This window comes from Loxodonta africana, chromosome 4, assembly GCF_030014295.1.
Source record: "Loxodonta africana isolate mLoxAfr1 chromosome 4, mLoxAfr1.hap2, whole genome shotgun sequence".
NCBI lineage: Eukaryota > Metazoa > Chordata > Mammalia > Proboscidea > Elephantidae > Loxodonta > Loxodonta africana.
Genome location: NC_087345.1, coordinates 73103606 through 73130608, shown reverse-complemented (window position 1 = coordinate 73130608; position 27003 = coordinate 73103606). Strand labels below are relative to the sequence as shown.

Sequence of the window (27003 nt, the reverse complement as noted above, 5' to 3'; positions counted from 1 at the left end):
AGAAAATTACAGATTTTAAAGTCCTGATTTATTTTAGCTTTAAACAGTTTTCCGGAAAATCAGATTTTTTTTTTTTTTTGTGGAGGGGGGAGGAGAGCTGAATTGTAGAATGGAATGTTTTAGAATAAGCCTTCACTTTATTCTCTTTTCCCTTTTCTCTCCCAGCGTGTGAGGTCTTGTTTCTTTGCCTCTCTTTCCTGCCCTTTCTCTCCTGCTGTCTCTCATTAGCATCTCCTGCAGGGACCTTCCCAGGGCCTCATCTAAACTCACCTTTATTGTTTCATTCCACCTTCTTTCCCTCCAGGGGAAGTCGGTCAGGATGAAATTGGCAAGATCTTATGACAGCTTGTCTTTACCACTCTGCTGCCAGCAAAGGGAAAATGGATATTTATACGGTCCATTTCGACAAGCTGCTGTTAAATGATGGGCCAAGTATCTTTTTAAACATTTCTTGATTAACATTTCTTGAGTGACTACCTGGCAAATTGCACTGGACTAGTTTCAACCTATGAGTGAGTAGCTTATTCTGAGATTTAGGCAGAGTTCAACTGAGCCTTCATTTAGGTATTCGGAGGTGGGTTTTTATCGTTAAATTTTGTTTATGGCAACTGCAGAGTGCTGGACACATATTGAGTCGTATGACATTGCTTTTTTTTCAGTAAAAAAAAGTCAAATATCAGCATTGGCATATTGCAACCTAACAGACACTCAATACACATCTGTTGATTGGGACTGAACCTCACGCCACTCTATAAAAGACCTGAGGTAGTATATAAGAAATGCAGACATGCAACAGACTCCCAGCGTAAAAGGGTCGCAAGGTAACATTAACTTCCATTTATGGACATTGAGAAGCCTCATACGTTTGCGTGGTACTAGGAGAAAAATGCTAGATAACAGGGTAGATTAATATACAAGAGGGGTCCCACTATCAGGCACTCCAGATTTCTCACAACACGATCCAGAAGAGTGAGAGATGAAGGGAGTGGTAGTCTTTAAAGGGCAAAGTGCAAAGAGCCACCTTGTTTCACAGTGAAAATAGCTACCGCAAGGTGGTGCAAAGTCACAGAGAGCATCACGGTGGCCCATCTCCCAAACCTGGGTCAGGCTTTCTGGATTTAAATAACAGGCTTTCTCCAAGTCCACCTTTGTGATGCAAAGTGGCCTCTTAAATATGGGAAAGAAAACTATGAAAAGAACAATTGATTTGTTAATTACATGGAATCTCTGGCCAGGAAATGCAAAGCCCAGGTGACCCACCAACAGAAAAACCATAAGCCAGTCACACACATTTTACTCTATTTGAACCTGCTTCTCAGTTAAAAAAAAAAAGGAACCATAAATTCCTAAGAGGCAGGGTGGAGAACCGGAACATGCATTCACTTCAGAGGCAGGCAGATACAGGCTGGAATTGTGGTCCTGCCAGATCTTTAGAAACGTGCTTAACCTTCCTGAGACTCCAGATTCCTCATCTGTAAAATGGGGACAGTAACAGCCATCTTGCAGCAGCCTTAGGAGAGTGTATGTGAAATGCTTAGTTTAGTGCAAAGTAACCAATAGTCAACAATAAAATGATGGATAATACTAATAAGACACTAACATTAAAGAAAAGTTATTGACTGTTTACTTGATACCAGCAAGAAATCAAAGATAATAAACTGTCTCTGATTTTAAATTGTTTTCTAACAAAGAAGACTTAAAGCTAAGCTGATAACAGTAATAATGATAACTAACATTCACTGAGTGTGTACAATGGCCTGGTGTTTTTGTAAACACTTTAAATGGATTACCTCCTCACATGCGTGCAACAGCCCCAGGGTTTAGGCATTAATCCCATTCTATACATTTTATACATGAGGAAACCCTACAGGGATGCCTTAACTTTTATCACATTGCTTAGGAAGTGGCAGAGCCAGGATTCACTCCTGGACACTGTCTCTGGGCTCTTAGCCACCAAAGTGATTCAGGTCAACAGTTCATTTCTAGGGCCTGGAACAATTCTCTGTTGCCAAGGTATAGTTTCCAGGTACAAATATGAAATAAAACCCAATAGCACCATGGATGATACAAATACATTTATATTTGACTACGATTATCAGCTAAGTGGGCTGCCTGCCTCTGGTCTCTCTCCCACGGTCATCCTTCCACTGCCAACAGTTATCTTCCTAAAATACAAATTTGATCATGACACTTCTCTACTTAAAAGGCTTCCTGTTGTCTGTAGAACGAAGTCTAAGCAGCTCAGTGAGGCCCAGGAGGCCTCTCCCAGCTGGCCCTGGCATTCCTTTCTAGCCTCCGTGTTGGATATTCTGGCTCTTCACCCTACACTCCACATGAAATTAGGGCAGCCATATTCGGTCCCATATTATAGCCTCATGTGTGGTAAAATGGAAAACACCCTTAAAAAAGAAATTTTTTGTTTCCCCCTTATCTTCTATTCTCTTGATATAAAGTGGAAAGATTTGCTAAAAATTAAATTTTAAAAAGCTATACAATGAAAAACAATATGCACACATTAGTAGTTAGAACATGTGTATATGTTTTCTTTTTTTTAAAAAAACAATTTTTCATCCCTATCAGAAGCCTTGTATTTTACTGGAGGACATCTTATAATCCTATTCACAAGTCTCTCAGAGTATTATGGAACGGGAGTCCCTGGATAGTGCTACTAGGGAGAAGTTGGAAGTGCAAGTCTACCCAGAGGTGCCTTGAAAGAAAGACCCGGCAATCTATTTCAGAAAAATCAGCCACTGAAAACCCAAAGGAGCACAGTTCTACTCTGACACACATGAATAACCATGAATCTAGTAGAGTCAACAAGCAACTGTCTTCTTTCCCCCTGGAATGCAACCCTTTCCTTCCCCAAAATGGCAAACTCTTACTCAGCCTTTAAACCCAGCTCAAACACCACTTCTTTTAAAAAGCCTTACTACCCAAATCTCTCATGTGGTTATTTTTCCTTCCTCAGGGCTCCCAAAGCTGAGAGTATTTCTCTTACAGCATTACTGCAATTGTTTATTTATACTACAATAGACTGTGAAAAGGAGCCCTGGTGGCACAGTGATTAAGCGCTCAGCTGCTAACCAAAAGGTTGGTAGTTTGAACCTTTTTAGTGTCTCCAAAGATAAAGATGTAGCAGTGGGCTTTAGGATTACAACCCTGAAAATCCTGTGGGGCAGTTCTACTCTATCCTATGGGGTCACTATGAGTCAGAGTCGACTTGATGTCAACGGGTTTGGTTTTGGGGTTCTTTTTTTAGACTGTGAAATCCTTTAGGGTAGGGTCCTAATCTTCGACTCCCTAGCTCCCAGCTTGTGTTTGGCCCGCAGTAATAACTTGAAAAGTTATCAGTCACTAGATACGGAGTAAGTGATCAAAGTCTTAAAGTTCCCACACTCTGGATCCTGCAAGGAAAACATTCTGGTATTGGACAGTCTTTGGACACATCATATCACTAACCAGGCCCATAATATTTGAGAAGTGATTTGAAAGGAGCCAGGAAAGGCCTCATGTGTGAAAGTGTCTGTCACACATCTTCCTCAAGTGTGACCTGTTCCCACACTGTGCCTTTCCGCCATCCTCGCTCCCCAAGCTACTTCTAAAACAAACAAAAACCATTGCTGTCGAGTCGATTCTGACTCATAGCGAACCTATAGGGCAGGTAGAGCTGCCCCATAAGATTTCCAAGGACCTACTGGTGGATTCGAACCACCGACCTTTTGGTCAGCAGCCAAGCTTTTAACCACCGCGTTACCAGGGCTACTTGTAGGGTGGGGAAAACAGACTGTTGAAGACTGGTCACTCTTCTCCACCTTGACTGAAGAACTTCGCTCGCCTTCCTTGATTTTAATAGCCAGGCCGTTCACGATTCAGTCCTGTTTTCTCACTGCCCTCCAGCATCTTGGAGTCACATTCCTTTCAGTCATCGAGACCTTCAATTCTGGACTTCCCGCTGGATTCTGAAAAGAGCCCCACCCAGAGACCCCACCCTCCGGCCAAAGACCGCTCCCTGGTCCGGAGAAGGTATTCCAGCTGCTGCCCCAGCCGAGATCCCGGTTGGCGCGCGGAGATGAGCCCCAGCAGAGGGAACGCGAGGGGCGCCGCCCACGGTCTCCCGGGCTCCGTCCGCAAGGCCGGCTGCGGTTGGCCACAAGAGGCATCCATCTTCCCGGACGAGCCTGGCGCTTCCTCACCGAGCGGGGGCGGAGGCGAGGGCGGAGAAGGGCACCGGCCGGAGCGCGTCTTCTCCTTTGAGCCCTGCCCCGTCTTATTGGGCCCCGCGCAGCCGCCGAGGCCGCCGCAGCCGGCAGGTCGCTCGCTGGGCGCCGGGAGCCGCGGGCCGTGTGCGCGCCGAGAACTTTGCAGTCGCCGGGGGCGCGGCTCTCCCTGGTGCACGTGCATGTTACCGGCGGCCTCCTGGGGGCAGCAGCGGAAAAGGAGACGAGAGGAAGGAGGCAGCCTCGGCGCACGGTGGGGAAGGAAGCACAAACCCCTCGCGGCGCGGGCTCGGAGACCTGACCTCCGCCAGGGCTGCGCCCAGGGTGCGTTCGAACATCGCGGCAGCCGCCCTCCCGGCCAGCAGCAAGGACTTGCAGTAAAATTGCGACTCCTTTTGCCCGCCCGTAGCAGCACTGTTGACAGGCGGAGGAGCGGCGGCCGAGATAGCAGCATCCCCAGTCCGGGCGGGACCCGTGAGCGCCGGAACCGGTGGCTGCAGACAAGAAAGGAGGGTCCCCTGCGCCCGAGGTGGGCGCGTTCCCCAGTGCCCGCCCTCAATAGCCTGCTCTGCCCCGGGCGCCTGGTGCGGGTCTGTAACAATGGTGCGGGGCGCCGGCGCGAGCCCGGCGTCTGCCCAGCGGTGGTAGAGGAAGTGGCCCGGCTCTGGGTGGGGTGGGCAGGGAGACGCCCCCCGCCACTCGCTCGCTGGAGTTTGCCTGCGCGCCCGGCCTCTCGGGTCACCTCTCAGCTCAGTTCCGAGGAGATGGTGCCAGCGCCCGGGTTAATTTAGTCTTCGGCTCGCTCCTTTTTTCCTCCTCCTTCTTGTCCTTTACCTCCTGCCGCTGTTGCTGCCGGGTTCCTGGCGTGTGGGAGTACAACTCTTTGCCTCTCCAAGGAGTCTGGTTTGTGACCATTGAACAGAACTTGCCCATTGAAAGCAAGCCCGAAACAGCTGGATAATGTCCACTCCGAGCAGATTCAAAAAGGACAAAGAAATCATAGCTGAGTATGAAAGTCAAGTCAAAGGTAAGGATGGGAGCGGCTGCCTTGCTCCTTTTGTGTGCCGTCTTGTCATTGTGTTCGTGGAGTTGCATTTCTAACTTGGAGCCTGCGTTGGGAGAAGGTGGCGAAGGACAGCCGTAGCGCCTGGCCGAGCCACCCGGGGCTTTGTCCAAGCCAGTCCCCGTACAATCTTAGTCCCGGAAAACCCACCGGGAGCTTGTAAACCGGGTGGCGTTCCCAGACTGCCAGTCCGCACTTCAGGTCGGGGGAGAACTGGCTTTAACTTAATTAACCACCTTCAGCTGGGCAACTAACGTGCGGAGGCAGGCAGGGGCTTGGCGGTGGTTTCTGCCCAGTTATGCTCATTATTACCGTCTTATTCTTCTAAATGATACCATTGTCACAGCATAAAGTCTAGACCCCGGATGGTCTAGAGATTCATTGAGCGACGGCTATTCCAAACGTTTACACAGTTCACTATTAATTTATTTGGGGTAAGCCCCCTTTAAAAAAAAAAAAAAATCTCGTTGAAAGCCGGGCAATTACACCGAGCAGCTACCAGTGGAATCCGACTCCTCCTTTATATTGGGCCAGAATTCAATGCCATCTTTTACACACGGGAATACTGCTTTATCGTTTGCTGGAAACCACTTGCATGTAAAATGAAGGTTTGAATATTTGATTAGTAGTTTTAATCCATTTACATTTTCAAGTAATGAAGGAAATTTAATTAAGATTAAGCATTTTTATTTCCTATGTCTTGTGGTTTAAAATATATATTTTTCTCCAGTACAAGTCTTTTGTGCTGCTGCTGAAATGTTTAATAAATATGTATGTTTGATGGTTTTTTTTTCCTCTTGTGGTCTCTCTGGGGTACCTTTCCTGATTGAGACAATGAGTGGAGTGTGCAGGTGGCTTCTGTTCTTTGGGGCATTCAATGCAAAGTTCACAAAGATTGCTGCGCAGACACCTGTGTTTGTATGTATACAACCTTATGAAAGGGCCCCTGAGAAAGGCATTACTGTACTTGCCTTGGGAAAGGCAGGTGCAGCCTGGGTGTTCTTTTGTGAGGTCAAGTTGTGAAAATGCCTGGAGTCCTGAGAGGGGACCTGGTAGGGGAATGCCGTATCACTGAGTGTGAGTGTGGACCACTCATCATGGCCACCGGTGATCACAATGTGCTAGCTCGTGGACTTACGTTTTCTTTAGGGTGATCCTGATACTGGAGTTAACCTGAACATTGTTCAGAAAACAGATTTGTATCTGCCTGGATTTAAGATAATTTATACTTACAAGAACTGGTTATATTAATAGGGAAGTTATATTAGCAGCGAAATAATTATTTCCTTTGAGGCAGGGAAACTTTATAATAAAGGTAACCTTTCTTTTAGAATTTCTTCCTAAGATGGGTCTCTTGTTCACAGTCACCATTTCTCGGTGCGGTTTTCTCACATGGTTCTTTGTGGCTTGTCTTAAAGCGGTGATGGTCTATTTTCCTGCTCCCTGGATTGTTGACTGGCACAATGCACTTGCAAGTGCTGATCTAGTTATCTCTGCTCTAAGGTCATTTGTCCACGATCAAGTCCTTATTTGAAAAGTATTTTCTTGATAAATTTCATCCAGAGTATGAATTCTGTGGTTGTATGCTGGAGACTTTATAAGCCTTCCACATTAAGAATCAATAAAATGGAATGTATTGCAATGGTTAAAATGTGTCTAGCAAGTCCAATCCAAGAAAACATTGTGAACAAGGTTAAAATTATTTTTGGAACTTATTTTTGTCTCACAGAAAGTGGCCTTCACCCTATTCCCTTATCCCCACCCCTTTACACTTACCCAGGAGCCCTCAGGCTGCTCTGTGACTCTTCACTCTACCAGACCTGCCCTCCTCTTTAGGGTTTGAGTCCCAACTTTGTCTACCTTCCCCAGCGAAACTTCCCTATCCTGTGTCTAACCCAGATAATTACGTCCACAGGCAAATATGGGAATAGGGTGGTATAGTGGAATGGTGTCTTACACATGTTGCATGGCACAAATTCATTTGTACTTCTAGGCAAAATCAAGAAGAGAGTGGGAAAGAAACGGCAGTTAAGTAGTGCATAAGGCCAATTGTCCTACGCAGTGGGAGGCCCATTGTCAGGATAACATGGGAGACGGGACTCTGGCTTTCTAACGCGTTTGGTTTCCTGAGGGCTTTTCCAAAAGTCATCGTTTTATTCCTACAGAGTACTAGCTTGGTGTTTAAAGGTATGTGTTTTTGGAACAACCTACCCTTTAAATTCCTTACAACTGCTTCATCTGATGATAAACAAAGAAACTGTGGCCTGTTCCTCATTAAGAGAGCCATAGGTCTGTTCCCAGTGAGTAAAAACCAAATCAGTTGCCATGGGGTTGACGCCAACTCATGGTGACTCCATGTGTGCCAGAGAACAGCGCTCCATAGGGGTTTCAAGGCTGAGCTTTCAAAAGTAGCTCATCAGGCCTTTCTTCCAGGGTACCTCTGGGTGGACTCCAATGCAGCCAAGCCTTTAACTGTTTGCACTACTCAGGGACGCCTTCCCAATGAACAAAGTCATGTGTATTGGACTCTGTGACTGAACTGAGTGGGTGATTTCAAGAGTTGTTTGGACTATATAATATTTTTTTACCTTTTGACTTAGGACCCAATACTTTATAGTATTACCATTTCCTGCTTTCACTCATTTCCCTGATAACAGTTGCATTGAAACACAGAATTTCTGAGGTAATATTTTGATTTAAAATCCCAGATGTAGATTTTGCCACTGTGGCTGGCTGGACAGGCTTTGGGAATGGCCTTCATGGAGCTATTCTCAACTCTGAAAAAGAACCATCCGAGGTGATAGTGTATAATTTTATGTGTAAGACCATTAATGCATCTAGTTAGATGTATCCTGTTGGGAAAGTCACCGAGCCTGTCCCTGGGTTTTGAATTTCTTACCTATAAAATGAAGAATTTGGATTCTCTCAACCCTAATGATCTGTGAAGATAATTTGAAAATGCCATGTCAGTTCATACCAAGTACTTTTTAAAAATTTCAACCTTTTTCTTCTTGACTGTCCTGTTTTGGGTGGTGTAAAAATGGCATGGGAGCGTCTGACCTCTTTGTCTAACTTCACAAAGGGGGAATTATCAGCAACATCAGCCCAAGGCTGATCCATATGGGGCGGAAGTCAAACATACCCTAACCCTCTAACCTTTTTACTGATTTTAACACCGGCCATCCCACTTGCGGCACTCTCTACACTTCTCTCCTTGGTCTGATAATTTATTGTAGTAGCCACACAGAACTCACAGACCATATTCACAGTTATGGGATTTGTTAGGGAAGTAACAGGTTACAACTCAGAATCAGGATCAGGAAGCATGTAGGCAAAGTTTCCCTTCTTCAGTGCAGGACACCTTTCTCAGCTTCTCTTGGCCATGCAGGGCTCCCCTCAGTCCTTTGAGGTCAGGCCGCTTTTGGCCCCCTCAGTAGAGGCCTCCTTTCTTGACCCTCAGCCTAACGTTTGCCCTGCTTGAGCAAGCGCTACAAAGCTCTTTCACCCTGCTGACAAGTGCCTGGAGGCACCCCACTCCACCAGCAAGCCTCCTGTCTGAAGGCACACAGCTGTTTCACTCAATGGGTCATGGGTTGGCACATCCACTGTAGCCACCTTGCTCCTTGGGCCAGGGAGCCTACTGTGCTGTCTCACGTTGGTCTCCTGGGCCTGCTGTTGCTGTTTCTCTGCTGCTGCTTCACACCATCTCTAGTGTTACAGGTCTTTTTCACTGTCTCCTGGGTCTAGAACATTCTCACACAGGGATCCTGGGTCCAAAAGATGCGTTCCGCTCATAGTTCTTCTTTCTTGGTGGTAGTGAGACCCCCTGGCTCTCTTTTTAAGCCTAGTGGGATAGTAAAACTGACCAATCCCCTTGTTTGGGTTCTATGCACTTTATTTGCATGATCCAATCCCAACAAGTGTTCCATGTATCTTATTTGCATTATTAACAGGCTGTCCAATCCTCTTGGTAGGCTGTAAGCACCTTATCTGCATAGTCCAACCCAATCATTATAAAACCATGAATGGTTAAAAGGGCCATATTAAGTAATTCACTATACTACATGGGGAGTCATTTTTGCTTTTGCTTTTTTCATAGTGAATTAAAAACCACTATGAACTGAGCTCAGGGAATTAACAGGTAATGCAATAGAGAATACAGAAAAGTAGTAATCAAAACCACGTTCACAGAGAAGTACAGCACAGAATTGTAAGGGGGGAGAATTGGGAATTATACAAGTAGTTAAAGAATGAATAGGTTTAAATCAGGGATAAAAAGACCTCACGCAACATTTTAAAAGGAGTGTGTTAACTAGGAGAGTAGACACTGACCATTTCATGCACGTCGGTCAACTTTCCAAAGACTTAGAATCGAGAGAAATAAAACTCTTGTTTGTGTGGACCATTAAAAAGTAAGCTTGAACTGGTACAAAACTCAAACCACTTGACTGCTACTTGTTCACATGTCTAGCAAAAAAGCTCAGCAGTGGAGGAGATTGAAACAAATGGCTAACAGAAGGTTTTAGGATTATCTCTGCATTTTATTGATCTATGTAAGTTTTGTATTCTGTAGCAAAAATATTGTGGAACTGTACATATGGGACCCACACACACACACACACACACACACACACAGGACACATTTTGTGAGGTGGAACTCATAGATAAGGGCTGTGTTTGTTTTTAATAATGTATGCTATCTAGTTGGTAGTTGCAAAGAATTGACAGCTGTTTATCTTCAGTATATTCATAGGAATAGCCATAAACTCATCTGCATGCAATATGTACAGAAAGTGCCAAGAGAATCTGTTGTTCTTTGACTGCTGTGCCACCTGAAATACAAATAGTACATTTTTTAAGCAGATGGAACACGAGGAGATGCCAGTTCAGTTTGATATGACCCCACATCGTGCCCGAGGGAAAAGTAAAACTAATATGGAACCTGTGTTTACATTTAATGTTCATTCATCTAAGATCATTTCAAGAAACACAACGCCCAGGGGCAGTTTCATATGGTGCCCTTTAAGATCAAGAAAAACAATAGGATGAATATCTACAAGTGGAAGTTGCTTGATGTTTTGGTGAAACTAATTGAAGCTGCTGCCACAAGCCTTCTTAAGTTGCCCAGAAAACCTGATTAGTCTCACAAACTTAAAAAATATACTCAAGTTAGGTGCAGTTTTGGAGAACTTTTTGACCAAAGCATGTCCTTCTGAAACACAGTGAGGGTTGGAGTATAATACAGGATGGTAAGTCTCAAATCCTACGATGTAGATTGGTTTGCTTACTTCTGGGCTGCTGACTGCATTGGCCAGTTTTAGAGCCAGACATTCTCAGCTCTGTTTCCAGTTTCAGAGTTTGTGGATTGACCATACTCTTTTCTGACTTCATTTATGCTGCCTATTTTCACTCTTAATTTAGACACCTATGAGTTAAAAGCGAGTACATGGTATGCCTTTTATTTTGCAGTTTTATGCTTGAAGTCAAAAGTTGGATAATTCGATTTTTTTTGGTCTAGAGTTATTTTCTGGATTATTGACAGTATGTATGTGCTCTCCTGTTGATATCTCAGAATGAGAAGAAACAGAACCAGAGTGTTTAAGAGCAGGAACTTTGGTGTTAGCTGTCCAGTTTTGTCACTCACTAGATGTATGACTTCTCTAAAAGCCAATTTCTTCATCTGTAAAATGGAGGCAATAATAGTACTGATCTCAGCGTTATTGTGAGAGTTAAGTCAGGTGATTAATTGAAAGCGTTTATCAGGCTTGGCACATAGTAAATGGTCAATAAATGTTTGTCACTGCTATTATCTGTTGAGTTTGGTTTTCTTTACATCTCAACTGCTTCTTGTTACAATCTAACTTAGATTAAGTTTTTTGAAATTCAAACACATAATCACCAATTTTGCTACCTGAGTAGATTCCAAAGTAGGTGAATCTTGAATCATCCTGAGAAAATACCATGTATTTTTAGAATGGAGTGAGTTTCATGCTGGTTTTATTTTGTGACTTTTTTTATCCAAGTGTAGGTAACCTACCCTAAAAGCACATTTGCTGGGCCCGGACTGCCATGTATTTGCTTACAACTCTTGTTTTAAATTTTCTTTACCTCTGTTCATTGATGCTAGTATGGAAAATGAAAATTTACCTGAAAACTGAAGTTCAAATAGAAATGAGCTACGAAAAGATACGGAAGAACCTTAAATGCGTATCACCAACAGGAAGAAACCAGGCTGAGAAAAGCTACATTATGATTCCAGCTGTGTTACAGTCTGGGAAAGGCAAAACTATAGACAGTAAAAAGATGAGTGGTTGCCAGGGGTTTAGAGAAGAGTCAGAGGAGGGATGAACAGGAGCAGCACTGGGCGTTTTTAAGGCAGTGCAACTATTGTGTATGATACCGCAATGGTAGACTCATGACATTATGTGTTTGTCAAAGCCCCTAGAACTGTACAACACAGTAAACCCTAGTGCAATCTATGGACTTTAGCTAACAATAATGTAACAGTAGTGGTTCACCAGTTGTAACACATGTACCACACAAAAGCAAAATGTTAATAATAGAAGAATTGTCTTCAGGCAGAGGGGGGTAGTATATGGAAACTCTGTACTTCCTGCACAATTTTTCAGTAAACCTAAAACTGTTCTTAAAAAAAAAATGAAGTCCATTAAAAAACAAACTCTAGTCCAGTCAGCGGAGTTCATTTACTTGTGAGTGAAAAAGATTTTTATATAACATCAGATAAAGTCACTAATTTAATTTCATTGTCTTGAGAAAAATATTTTCCTTTTAAATCAATAGTAGGAATGAAAAATTCACTTATAACTTGCTCATTTGCTTCTGTTTCACTAAGAAGGTCTTTGATACTGGAAATCATTAGAAATCATTGTCAGTGTACCTCCCACACAACCTAGAACAGGGCTTCATTAAACATTTATTAAATGAATACAGTAAATTTTATAGTATAATTTATAGTATAAATTAACATGATCATTATTCAGAATTATCCAGGATGTCCAATTAAGTAAAATTAGGTTGAATTTAAGTAGTATTCAACTTCTTTAGAAAGTCACCAAGCTAGAAACAAAGTAAATGGCCAACTGTGGGGAGTGTTTAAATTCCACTGGGGAATGGTTAACTAACTTGTATACATGAAATGTTATGCAGTCATTAACAATGGTTTTTGAAGAACATTTATGCAGAAATATTTTATAATGAAAAAAGAGACTATGAAAATAATTTAAAATAATCATAACAGCAGCTAACAGCTGTTGACTGTTATAAAAACAGCATGGGGGCGGTGTCTGACCTCCTTCAACCCCACAATGGGGAAGGAGAACCGAGATCAACAGCCCAAAGCTGATTACTACGAGGCTGGCGTCAGACGTGCCTCCACTCTCCGACATCTTTACCAATTCCGACACAAACCATCCCTCCCATAGCACTCTCTACTGGGTTCGATAATTCATTGCAATGGCCACACAGAACTGACAAACTATATTCACAAGTATGGGGTTTATTAAACAGTTACAATTCAGGCTCAGGAACACTCAAGATACAGTTCTTCTATCAGGACAGCCTCTTTTCAGCTGTGCTCCCAGGCACACCTTTCCCTGGCCCTCAGTCTGCCCAAAGGGACTCAGCTTTCACTCTCCAGGGGCGATGAAGCCCGCCATGATGGCTCCTGCTGCCGGGTCTCTCCTGATGGTCTCACCTTCCTTGGTGGCGGTGGGCTCTTCCTCTGTGCTCTGGAATTGGCCCTCTTTTAAGGCAAAACTGGCCAGTCCCCTTGGTGGTCCACAGTTACCCTCTTGCCCAGTCACCTGGGTGGGAGTTCCAAGACCATGGCTAGAAAGGCCACACACAAAAGCAATTAATGGCACTGCAGCTGTTCACTGGGTGCCAGTTCCTGTTGTAGCTGTTTTGCATGGATATCTTGAGCTTTACATGCACATATTAAGCTATGACACATGGAGGGAAAATTTCCATTTATTTTTCTTGCTTGGTAAAAAAACAAAAACCAAATGCATTGCCATCAAGTAGATTCCAACTCATAGTGCCTGATGGATTTGAACTGCCGACCTTTTGGTTAGTAGCCGTAGCACTTATTCACTACCCACCAGGGTTTTCGGTATAGATTATACTTCCTTTTTTTTTTTTTTTTGGACCATCATATACCTAGCTGTTGGTAGGATTTCTGGCTTTATGTAAGAATCTCACTTTCACCTCCATACTCTTTGAGGAGCAGAGCAGGGTGAGGTAAATCCAAGCAAAGCTTTGCCTCTGATGATCAGGTTTGTCCGTAGGACAGCTCCAAACTTCTTTTTTGCTTCCAGTTTAATATACCTTGCTTTTTTTCCTGCTCTTAATTCAGCCATCAGGGTGTGTGTATGTGTGTGTGTTGGGGAGAGCTTTGGAGATTAGCCTCCCTTTTTTTTTGGTCAAATATGCATGCAACTGGGTACAGGAAATAATTATTTACAATTTGAAGAATATGATAAAATAAACATCTGAATGCCAACCATACAGGTTAAAAAATAACAATATTGCCAGTATCTTTCCTACTGAATCTCCCTTTGCCCCCACCCCTCGACAATAATTCTGAATTTAGTGTTAACGACTCCTTTGTTTTCTTTATATCTTTACAATGTTCTATAGTTTTTTTTTTAATAGTTTTAATGTATGATGTATTTATACATCAAGAATACAGAGCCATTTGAACACTTACTGGATTTTTAAATGGCATCGAAGAATTAAAGTTAATTTTTAAAATTGGAATAATGGTATCTTGGCAGGTATTGAAAATCCTTTGAAAAATTTCATGTTGAAATATTTATGGATGAAATTATGATGACTGAAGATTTGCTTCAGAATAATTTGGGGGGAGGAAGGCAGTAGGTAAGAATACAGATAAAATAAGATTGCTAATTGTGGGGTAATGGGTTTCATTATACTGTTTACTTTTGTGTATGTTTGAAATTCTCCCTAATTAAAAAAAATGGAAAGAATTTTAAAATATGTATTCTTATGACTTATATTTTCACTCAATATTATGTGTGTGTTGGAGCCCTGTGGTGCAGTTGTTAAGAGTTCAGCTGCTAACCAAAAGGTTAGCAGTTCAAATCCACCAGCCATTCCTTAGAAACCCTGTGGGGTAGTTCTATACTGCCCTGTAGGGTCTGTATGAGTTGAAATTGACTAGATGGCAATGGGTTTGTTTTGTTTTTTTGGTTTATTATGCTTTTGAGATTAACCCACAGTAACTTATGTAGCTGTAGTTACTTTTCATTGATGTATAGTGTTCCAGTATATAAAAATACTACAAGCTATTTAGTCTATTGTTAATGGACATTTGAGTTATTTCTAGTTTTTTGTTATTGTGAATAATTATAATATAAAGTGCTTATAGAAATTTGTACGTATGCAAATAAAGACTATTTTTTTCCTTTCATGTCCTATGCCTTTATTTTTCTTGTATTTTTGCCGTAGGCATAATTTCAAGTAGAAAATTAATGAAAGTGCTGACACTGAGCATCCTTGTCCTGTATTTAAAAGGGAATGCTTTCAAGTCTTTCCTCCCTTTAAAGATGATAATTGTTATAGATTTATTACAGATATTCTGTATCAGATTAAGTAAAATCTCTTGTATTCCTTCTTTTTTTGAGATTTTCATCATTAATTATGGTTGAAATATATCTTTTGATATTAAATAATTTTTCTTCTTTAATCTGTTAATGTGATGTGTATTGTTTATAGATTTTTAAATATTCAGCCATCTTTGCATTCTAGAGTTATACCTATCTTCATCCTTGTGTATCTTTTATATATATGCTCATTGCCATCGAGTTCATTCCAACTCATAGAAACCCTACGGGGACATAGTAGAGTTGCCCCATAGGGTTTCCAAGACTGTAATCTTTATGGACGGAAACCCTGGTTGCATAGTGGTTAAGTGCTATGGCTGCTAACCAAAGGGTCAGCAGTTTGAATCCACCAGGCGCTCCTTGGAAACTCTATGGGGCAGTTCTACTCTGTCCTGTAGGTTTGCTGTGAGTCGGAATTGACTTGATGGCACTGGGTTTTGTTTTTTTTTTAATCTTTATGGAAGCAGACTAACACATCTTTCTCCCACGAAGTGGCTGGTGGGTTTGAACCGTTGACCTTTTGGATAGCAGCCAAGCACTTAACCACTGTGCCACCGGGGCTCCTATGTATACTTATGGATACATACATAAACAGTTGGATTCAGTTTGCTAAAATTTAGTTGGTATTTTTTTGTCTAAATTCTTGACTAAAACAGGCGTTGAATTTTCCTTTCTGGTAGTGTTCTCATCTGGGTTCATACCTAAATTATACTATCCTCACAGAATGAGTTGAAGATTATTGCTTCTTTTTCTCTTTTACAGAAGAGTTTGTAAATTTTGGAATATTCCATTCCTTGAAAGTTTGGTAGAACTATTTATCTGGATCTAAGGTTTCTTTGTGTTAAGATGTTTTAACTGTTAATGAACAGTCAGGGATCCCTGGTTGCACAGTGGTTAAGTGCCCAACTGCTAACTAAAAGTTCAGCAATTCAAACCCACCAGTTGCCCCACGGGAGGAAGATGTGGCAGCCTGCTTCCGTAAAGATCAGAGCCTTGGAAATTCTTTGGGGCAGTTCTGTTCTGTCTGATGGGGTCACTATGAGTTGGAATCAACTCCAACTGGTTTGGTTAATCATAGTTAAAAATAGTTGTAAAAATATTTATACTTTTTTTTCTGGAGTCAGTTTTGATAAGTTATGTTTTTCTAGAAATTTGCTCATTTTGTATGTTGTCAAATATATTGACAAATATTGATGATAGTACTGTCTTACAAATATGGGCTGATCTGTATTAACTTTAAAATATTATTAAACAATATCTTTTTTTGCCTTACGTCTTTTCTTGCTAAATCTTAACAGGGGTTTGTTGATTTTTGTTTTCATTTTTACTGTTTGCTGATCTTACTGTCACCTTTCTAATTTTCTTTGGGTTTATTCTGTTTCTGGTCTCTTAAGTTGAATAGACTACATGGCTCCCTCATTTTTATATTTATTTTCTATTATAAGCATTTAAGGCAATACATTTCTAATATAGATGTTATATCTAATATAAAAATTTAGAATATAAGCATCTTTATAAAATATAATATTATTTCTAACATAAGCATCCTTTCCTCTTAATATCAGCATTTGAGGCAATAAATTTTATTTTCTAACATCATCAGTCTTTCTAAAGTAAGTATGTCTAATATAAGCATTATTTTGAATGGAAGTAAATAAATATTTATGATAATTTCCCTTCAAATACCACTTTTGCTTCATCCCATTAAGTTTCAATATGTAAAGTTTATTAGAATGAAGTTATAAGTATTTTTAGATTTTCATGATTTTTTCTTTGACCCCTGAAGTGTATAGGGGTACTAATTTATTTTTAATATGCAGTGATACCTAATTTTATCTTTTGTTTTAACATAGTTACCTTGTGTTCTGAGAGTAATAGTGTTTGAAATTTGTTGAGTCTTCATTTTGGACTAGTATCAGATCAGTTTTTATAAATATTTCATGTGTACTTGAGAAGAATGTATAGAATTGTTCAATACAAAATTCTATGCGTGTCCATTAGGACAAGTTTATAAATTACATGTTTTGAATCTTTGCTGATTTTATTTTTAGGGTTCTATGACCTAATAATAATTGAAAGAACTTTGATTAAATCTCTCTATTGTGGAAGATTTAATTGATTTCCTAAGGCACTCCTTGGCACAGTGCAGGGGTGTATGTGCCTGAGGTCTGATTTCAACTGTTTCAGCTGTGTGGTAGAGAGGCAGGTTTTTGATGTTTGACACCACTCTGCCTATTAAGCAGGGTCCTCACCTACTCACATCAGGGACCTGAGGACTGGTGGCTCCACCCACACCACCTAGCCACCAGAGACAGGTCCAAGGATAAGTGGTGCCTCCCAGTCTTTACAGCTAAAGAGAGTTACATGGTTCTGGACCTTGCCATCCACAATGATGTTTATAATCCAAGAGACATACACTGAAGAGGATACATGTACAAGAGAGAAAAATAATGTTATATTAACACTTTTAAGTTGTTCATATGTAGGTTATGTCTGCACCATGGAAAAATTCAGGACATACGGAGAATGTGTATCAAGGATTAGCGAGTAACTCTGATACGGGCAGAGTATGAAGATACAAATTCTTTGCTGAATAACCTGAGATATTGTAAAATCTCTGGGATTTGCTATTGCTAACCATTCGGATCTGGTCTTTTTTATTGCACTTTTCTGTGGAGCTGCCTCTACCACTCTATCCCTTGAGGTTCTCTTCTACTCCAAGACTGGCTGTACAGCCCTATAATAATGCTGGGCCCAGTGGAGTAAGCGGTACGCTCTAAGCTTCTTGATGTCACAGCAAGATAGCTGACCTGTCATAACAGAGAGCATCCACAAAGGTGCAGCTGTTCTCACAGTGCTGATGTCCCAGTTCCTGGGCTGTCATTTCTAACTCCCTTCTCTCTCTGTTGGTCTGTTGGTGGAAGACCTCTGGACTTTCGCCTTTCACTTTGATTATTCTGAAGGTGTGGTTTACTGAAATAGCCCCCTGGCAGCTCTCACCTCCAGCAATTAAGCTAGAATAATAGGTATCTGCTTATCTTAAGTCGGAAACCCTGGTGGTGTAGTGGTTAAGTGCTGTGGCTGTTAACCAAGAGGCTGGCAGTTGGAATCTGCCAGATGCTCCTTGGAAACTCTACGGGGCAGTTCTGCTCTGTCCTGTAGGGTCGCTATGAGTCGGAATTGACCTGACGGCAGTGGGTGGGTTTCTTAAGTCACTCTATTTTCACTTCTGAGGACAGCCAAATTTTAGTCTGGCTGTGAAATTAACATATTTTAAAATCATATTAAGCCCTTAAACATTATTGTTATTAACCAAGGGGAGCAAGTAGCGAGAAATCAGTTTGCCTTGTTTTACATAATAATGGCTGTGTGGCATTGTCTTTTTTTTTTTTTTTTAAATCTATGAATTTTTTAAAAAATTTTTTTAAATTGTGCTTTAGATGAAGGTTTACAGAGCAAACCAGTTTCTCATTAAATAATTAATACACGTTTTGTGACATTGGTTGCCAACCCCAGACATGTTAACACTCTCCCCTTCTCGACCTTAGGTTCCCCATTACCAGCTTTTCTGTTCCGTCCTGCCTTCTTATTCTTGCCCCTGGGCTGGTGTGCCCATTTAGTCTCCTTCTGTTTTATGGGCCTGTCCAATCTCCTGCTGAAGGGCGAATCTCAAGAGTAACTCCTTTACTGAGATATAAGGCTGTCTAGGGCCATACTCTCGGGTTTCTCCAGCCTCTGTTGGGCTAATATGTCTGGTCTTTTTCTTTGTTTTTTTTTTTTTTCTTCTCTGAGTTAGAAGTTTGGTCTACATTTTTCTCCAACTCTGTCTGAGACCCTCTATTGTGATCCGTGTCAGAGCAATCCGTGGTGGTAGCCAGGCACCATCTGGTTGTGCTGAACTCAGTCTGGTGGAGGCTGTGGTAGTTGTGGTCCATTAGTCCTTTGGACTAATCTTTCCCTTGTGTCTTTGGTTTTCTTCATTCTCCCTTAGTTCAGGTGGGGTGAGACCAGTGTAGTGTCTTAGATGGCCACTCACAAGCTTTTGAGACCCCAGACTCTACTCATCAAAGTAGAAGGTAGAACGTTTTCTTTATAAGCTATGTTATGCCAGTTGAGCTAGCTGTTCCCAGAGACCATGGTCCCCACAGCCCTCAGCCCAGTAATTTGATCCCTCAGAGAGTTTAGATATGTCTATGGAGCTTTCATGACCTTGCCTCAAACAAGTGCTGGCTTCCCCTGTGTTGTGTACTGTTTCACTCTTCACCAAAGTTAGCACTTATCTATTGTCTATTTAGTGTTTTTCCCTCCCTGCCACCCCTTGTAACCATCAATGATGATTGCTGCTTTTTGTGTGTAAACCTTATCATGAGTTTTTATAGTAATGCTCTCATACAATATTTGTGCTTTTGTGACTGACTTATTAGCATAATGCCCTCCAGATTCATCTGTATTGTGAGATGCTTCGCAGATTCATCGTTGTTCTTTATCCTTGCATAGTATTCCATTGTGTGTATGTACCATAGTTTGTTTATCCATTCATCTGTTGATGGGTGGCGTTGTCTTTTGATGTCAACGCAGTTCAGGAACGTTCTCTTTGAGGATCAATCTGGCTTATCCTTATGCTCTTACTGATTTCCTACTGTTAAGTACAGTTAAGTTATAGTCGCCAACCACCAGGAAAATGTCCAGAACTCAGAGAACCAGAGGTTGGATCATTGCAAGAGGCCTAAATTCTGCCCCTTCCCTGTCCCTATAGGAGGGGCTGTTGTTAGTTGCCATGGAGTCTGCCCCACCAACTCATGGCGACCCCACGCATAATGAGATTACACCTTCATATCCATAGGGTTTTCACTGGCTGAGTTTTTCAGAAGTAGATGGCCAGGTGTTCCTTCCTAGCCTTAGTCTGGAAGCACCACTGAAACTTGTCCAACATCATAGCAACACAGAAGCCTCCAATGACAGACAGGTGGTGGCTAGCCTTGAGATGTATTGGCCAAGAATTGAACCCAGGTCTTCTGCATGGAATGTGATAATTCTACCGCTAAACCACCACTGCCTTCATAGGAGAGGTAGGACCCCATTTTAAAAGGCACAGGTTGAGTACATAAGAAAAAACCAGGGCTGTTTCTTTGGCTGACCCCAGTGCTTGATTAGTTTGCTCTCAATTCTTTGGCTATACCCAGTTTTCACCTTTCTTTTCAGTATTATAGATGATGGTCACGTTTCTGGCTAATAATGTGTGGCACAGAAAGCAGCTAGATTTTGAGGATTTGGAAAAGTGAATTTGTTGGATTTTCTGCTCCTGAGAAGAGAGAATTTTCTGAGTCCAGTATTACAAAAAGAAGTCTGAAAAGGTTAATGAATGCCCTTTCAAATAGTTACAGATTTTATTGAAAATGTTCGTGGGAGCTTCCACATGTGTCACAAAAGAGCGAAATGTGAAAGATTTCCAGACTGTATTTTTCTAGAGTTTAGGTTTTAGTTACACACGTTTTTCTACATTCTCTAATCACCTAATCTACAAATAAATATCTCTTCTTTGAAGTTGAGAACTCCACTCCCCTACAGTAAGGTTAGAATTTTAGTCTCTTTTCTGTCAGGCATCTCATTGCCTTCAGCAGTGTTGGAACTAAATTGTGAAATAGTATACCAGAAAGCTTTGTGCATTATGAAACACAATAAAAATTTATTTTTATCATCTTGGTGGTCATTCATCTTTTTGAATGTACTGACATTCTCATAACGTTATGTCCCATTTTCAAATGCCATGTAACACGCAGAAATAAGCACACTCATACAGATGTACAGCGAAGTGATTTAGAGCCTGGTCTTGGGAAGCAGGCTGCTGGGGTCTGAATCCTGGCTCAGCCACTTTCTAGTTGTGTAACGTTGGGCAAATTACTTAATCTTATCCTGCCTCAGTTTTCTTACCTGTAAAATAGTGATAGTGCCCACCTCAGAGCATTGTTGAGACAAGTGGAGTGTTGAAAAAACACTTTGTCTGGCACAGGGTATGTGCTCAAAAAATCTGAGTATATTACTACTTTTGTGAACTCTGGCTCTGAAAGCAATAATAATAAACTTTGGGTTACAAAAGACTCGGTAGCTATCTTAGTTATCTGGTGCTGCTGTAGAAGAAATACCACAAGTGGATGGCTTTAACAGAAATTTGTTGTCTCATAGTTTGGGAGCCTAGAAGTTGGAATTCAGGGCGCCAGCTCCAGGGAAAGGTTTTCTCTGTCTTGGCTCTGGGGAGAGGTCTTTGTCATCAATCTTCCCCTGCTCTAGGAGCTTCTCAGTACAGGGACCCCAGTTCCAAAAGACACACTCTGCTCCTGGCTGTACTTGCTTGGTGGTAATGAGGTCCCTCTTCTCTCTGCTTGCTTCTCTCCTTTAATATCTCAAAAGTGATTGACTCAAGATACAACCTAATCTTGTAGAATGAGTCCTGCCTCATTAACATAACTGCCTCTAATCCTGCCTCGTTAACATCACAGAAGTTAGGATTTATAACACAGGATAATCACATCAGATCACAAAATGGTAGACAACCACACAATACTGAAAATCAAGGTATAGCCAAGATTCATTTATGGGGGGGAAAAATTTTTTTTTTTTTAATTCAGTGCATAACAGTAGCTAAGAGACACTTAAGAAGACAGTGATTAAATGTAATGAGGTATCCTGGCAGGAATCTTAGAACAAAAAGAATATTCGGCAAAAACTAAGGAAATCTGAATGGAAAAGTTAAACTCTCTGTTTAAAAAAATTCTATTCATATGACTTTTATGGTTATAAAAAACTTGAAGGCTAAAGTATGGAAGTGGTAAGGCAGAAAATGAAAATTCTCCCCTTTCTGGCACAACTACTCTAAATGGTTTGGAGTGCATCTTTCTAGTGGCGTCATTTGTATTTTTATTTACAATGGTTTTTGTTTGTTTAATGAACGAATGTGATCATTTATAGAATCGCTGGAATAGACTTATTTGCTCAACAAGAAATCATCTGTACGTCACAGTTGGCTTGTTGACTAGTGCAGGTCAGCAAACTGTTTGTTACCAGCCCGTGATGAGATAAGGTAAATCAGGGCACTGCTTCCTTTATCCAGAGAGCCTTGCCGTGAACCAGTGTCAGCTAAACCAAACAGTGCTTAGAAATCTAACAGATTTAGATTCGGGCACAGGCTCCTTATCTCATTAGCAGATCTGTGACATCGTTTGCCGACCTTCATTTGGACAGCACCATTGTATATAAATACATAAGGACCCTTGGTGGTACAACGGTTAAGCTCTCAGCTGCTAACCCAGAGGTCATGGATTAGACCCACCAGCAGCTTCTCAGGAGAAAAGACCTGGTGATCTGTTCTCATAAAGGTTATAGCCTAGGAAATCCAATGGAGCAGTTGTACTCTGTCCTATAAGGTTATTATGAGTCAAAATTGACTCAATGGCACACAGCAACAACATATAAATATATAAATCTAAAAAACCACACCTGTTGCCATTGAGTTGATTCTGACCTATAGTGACCCTACAGGACAGAGTAGAACTGCCGCATAGGGTTCCAAGGAGCAGCTGGTGGATTTGAATTGCTGACCTTTCATAGGAGCCACTGTGCCACCAGGGCTCCTGTGAATACATTTATGATTTATCCCTGTAATGGCTGAGAAGTATTCTATTATTCTTTTTGATAAAAAGACAAGATTGTCCTTCCAATGGAAATACTGGTAACATTCACTGGTGGACACCACTGTACTTTAATCTTCATCAGCAGTGAGTGGGCCTCCTGTTCTGTATTCCCTTTGTAGAGGAGCACAATGTAGAAGCTGAGATCTTGAGTAAATCCAGTTCAAATTATAGCTCTTCTGGAGCCTTAATTTCCTAATCTGAAAATGGTTATGATGGTTGCATCTACTTTATAATATTGTTGTTAGGATTAAATGAGATTACACCTGCAAAGAGGTTAGCAGCATTCTTGGAATGTAGTAAGGGCTCAATAAAAGTGAGATGTTATTTTCATTTATTTTCTACTATCAAAATTTTTTTTTTTATCAGAGCTATAGTCTTAACTAATGACTAATTTTTTTCATAAATAATTTAAAGTTTACTCATCTCCAAAGAGGATAAAATAACTTACTCAAATTTTACAAAGCATACTCTAAAAATGTGGATTTTAATAGCTCTTTAGAAAAGCAATGGGGAGGCATTTTGCTAGTCACCAGGGGCTGTGTTGAGATTGAGACCAGAATTGTGTTGGTAGGCTTCTTGTGCCACTTAGTTACAAAGAGGCACTTCATTTCAATTGCTTGCATCATCATCGTTAGAGAACCTTGAGGACTAATGAATTCTGTTTTGTCTGTGTGTATGATTGCAGCCATAGCTGTAGATTGCTATACTATTAACCTATGCTAGTTGTTCATTAACGGTGACAAAAAGAAATCACCTGCCAAACAAAATGAAGAGAACCAGTAGTTATTCCACCTGCTATCAAAGGTATGGGAAATTCTCATTCTCTGTCTCTCTCTATATGTATTTGTTGATGTTTTTAGTTGCCCTCGAGTTGATTCAGACTCAGGACAACCCCACGTGTGCAGAGTAGAACTGCTTCATAGGGTTTTCAAGGCTGTGACCTTTCAGAAGCAGGTCGCCAGCCTGTCTGCTGAGGCACCCCTGGGTAGGTTTGAACCACTAACCTTTTGGCTAACAGTCGAGCGCTTTAGCATTTGTGCCTAACAGGGATCCCATTCCCTCATTTTCTCTCTCCCCCACTTTTCTCTCTTTATATTTGTGTGTGTGTATTTACACATATTCATATACCTCTTAGGTATATGAATGGATGGTTATGCAATCAACCATTCTGTAGAGCTTCATAAGGATGCCTTCTTATAAAAGGTTAAATGTTTAGATTTCTTGTCTTCACTCTCTTTAAGAAACTCCCAGAAAGCTAGGAAGAGTGATTGCTATCTTTGTTTTAATAAACAGTTTGTATCAAGTGAGTAGTTTTTGTTGTTTATTGATCATGTAGGAACCCTGGTGGCACACTGGCTAAGCGTTGGCTGCTGACCAAAAAGGTTGGTAGTTTGAGCCCACCAGCAGTTCTGTGGGAGAAAGAAGTGGTAGTCTGCTTCTGTAAAAATTACAGCCTTGGAAACCCTATAGGGCAATTCTGCTCTGTCCTGTGGGGTCACTATGAGCCGGAGTCAGCTGGACAGCAAGGAGTTTGGGTGTTTTGGGAATGATTATGTACTACCATTAAATTGTTGCTTTATTATCTCAGTGGATTATTGATGAGGAAACTCATGGTAAAAATGTTTCTTTGTGTGCAATAGAAAAGGCAGCTTAGGAAGAAAGACTCAAAAAGTCCTAAACTAGAATATTCTTGCAAAATTTAGTGCCCCATTCCTGAAAATAAGAATTGCTGCCTCAGCTCCTTACTTCCACCAGAAGGCCTTGCTATTTCCTGAATGAAGGAGCCCCTCCCTGTCTTGATTTCTCTTGGGAAAGAAATTGTATCTCTTTAGCTTGTTCTCTTGGTTTCACTTAAGATTTCTTTCTTTTTGCTGTTGGTGGTGGTGGTGGTCCTCTTTGAATATTGTTAGGACTTCAGGTAGAACTACTTAGCAGACATTAGAATCGTTTGAAGGGCTTGTTTAAGTCGTTTTCTGGGCTCCATCCCAAACCTGAGAATTTGCGTTTCTAACAGGTGATGCTGATGCTGTGGGTCAGGTACCACACTTTGGAAACCAAGCAAAACCAAAACCCACTGCTGTCGCTATGAGTAGCGACCCTACAGGACAGAGTAGAACTGCCCCATAGGGTTTCCAGGGCTGTAAGTCTTTACAGAAGCAGGCTGCCACATTTTTCCCCCAGGAGCGACTCGTGGATTCGAACCACCAGTCTTCCAGTTAACAGTCAGGTGCTTTAACTACTGCACCACCAGGGCTCCTCTTTGGAAACCATTGCTATAAAATCAAGGCAATTTGGTAACTTCCTTAAGTTAGCCAATTTAGATGCTAATTTTCCTCTGATCTTTACCTTTCTTTCAGTTGCTCCCATTCCTGTAAATAGACATCAAATCATGGCAATTTAAACTAAGATTATAGAAAATGCATGCAGCCCGCTCCCTGATTCTTACCTTGCTTGCCCCACCCCACCATTTTTATATTTTGTTACTGTCTCAGATTATGGAAGAGCCTTTTCACATCACACCTGGGTAAATTGAAAACTAAAGTGGGAACGTGATGAGTGCTTGACGAATTCAATTTCCCTTCAAATCTGCATGTGCTTTTGAAGTAAGGAAAAATAACCAGGGCAATGTACCCTTTTTAGGATCCCTACGAGCACATTTCAGCTTCCTAGCATCACCATCAACTCTCAGGACAGCCAGCAGACTTGACACCTATCTCTGAAACAACTCAAGTGCAAGTTGTTTTATGGGTTATAGTTAGTTCAAGTTGGTGTAAGGAAGGGAGCTTTCTATAAACAGGAAATTTTATTACGTTTCGTGAGAGCATTTATTTGCTTTTAATTCTTTATCCGAGGCCCACTTTCACGTCATGAACTTGCATTAGCAGTAGCTACATGTGAATTACAACTTGTGAGGGTTAGGATCTCAAGTCAGACAATAAGAAAAATTAAACAAAATTAGCCATGAAAAGACTGTAAGTTATCAAAAAATGCATCCATGAAAGCTCGAAAGCTAGAAATTCACTTCTTTATGTTTCTCTTTGCTTATAGGCTATAGAATCTCACTTCCATGCACCCAAAATCTAGTTGAAGGAGGGGAAGGAAGTTGGAGAAAATAGAATTTTTCCCTTCCTCTTTCCATCCCTTCCAAGTACACATAGACATATAGTTAAATTCCAGCACGTTAAATATGTTTATGGTGTGACTCTGTTATATTGTGAAGATGATTGAAACACTTGATTCTGGGTCACTGGTTGAAATCCTTTTACAGTTATACATTCGTTCGTTCAACAAACAGCTGTCGAATACCTCTTTTAGTAAACTGTAGTCTTGCTAAGGGCAAGGATTTGTTTTGTCAAGGCACCTAATTTGTCTTACAGTAGTTGCTCAGGCAATGTTTGTTGAATGAATAATAAGCAAAATACAGTCTGTATCTTTTGTGGTTTGCAGTCTAACCTTAGAGATGGAGAAGTAAGCAAAGATTTAGTATGTAATGTGTGAGAGGTGTCTTAAATTTATGGGAACATTGCAGAGGAAGAAATCCCTTCTGCCCGGGGGAGTACAATACCGATTCATAGGAGAGACGTTTGAGTTAGACCTTGATGGATGAGTAGGAGTTTGCCAGGAAGGAAAGGGCATTCTAGGTAGAAGCAAGGATCCTGGAATAATTCTACTGTATTTCCTTTTTAGGAATTATTAGCTTAGTGTTTTAAATGCTTTAAGTAGATTAATAAAAGAGTAGAGAGATAGCACTGATAAAAGCAAATGGCTTTTGGACAGGTATTAAGTGCCTGGGAGTGTAAGTGTACTTTACATGCATTGTTTTGTTTAAATCTCACAAGAAACCCTTTAGATAGACACTGCTAATCCTATTTTACGGGTTTGAAAACTAAGGAAAGTTTATTTTGTCTGAAAGACATAGTTATTGAGATTACATCCGTTTTGCTGTATATGCCTTGCTTGAATGCCACATTAGCAGTTGAAACTTTGGGGACAGTGAGGAGTCATTGAGGGCAGCATGATCAGATGTGAGTGGGCAGGATAGATTAGAACACCCTGAGTGGAAAGAGGCCAGTGAAAAAGCCTCCTTGTACTCTTCAGTGGCGGGTTGAAGTCCTCAGTTCCAGCTTTGACCTCGGGGCAGAAGCACCTTGTGAGATAATGACATATGAGAAGAGGAATCAAGAGGACTTAGTAACACATGTGAGAAAGAAGTGATGATCAGGTTTACAAAGAGAACAAGACACACAGTGATGTGTTGGTGGAGAATGTTTGTTGTCTCCTTTTAAACCTTGGGTTTTTTTTCTATATATAATATCCAAAATATATTAGCGCAGTAGTACCTGTGTTTTATTTATAAATATAGAAATAGACGCACATTGGGATTATGCTCA

General features: G+C 41.1%; 1 protein-coding gene across 2 annotated transcripts in view; it reads left to right on the top strand.

Annotated features, from left to right (window-relative positions):
- Nucleotides 1-4901: 4901 nt before the first annotated feature.
- Nucleotides 4902-27003, top strand: part of SRGAP1 (SLIT-ROBO Rho GTPase activating protein 1) — a 334899-nt gene continuing 312797 nt past the window's right edge. Inside the window, exon 1 of one of the 2 annotated variants that reach the window (XM_010598491.3) lies at nucleotides 4902-5244. In XM_010598491.3, coding sequence (XP_010596793.1) covers nucleotides 5178-5244 — 67 coding nt within the window. In that variant the 5' untranslated portion in view covers nucleotides 4902-5177. The remainder of the gene's footprint in view (nucleotides 5245-27003) is intronic. The other variant, XM_003405175.4, reaches the window with a different exon arrangement.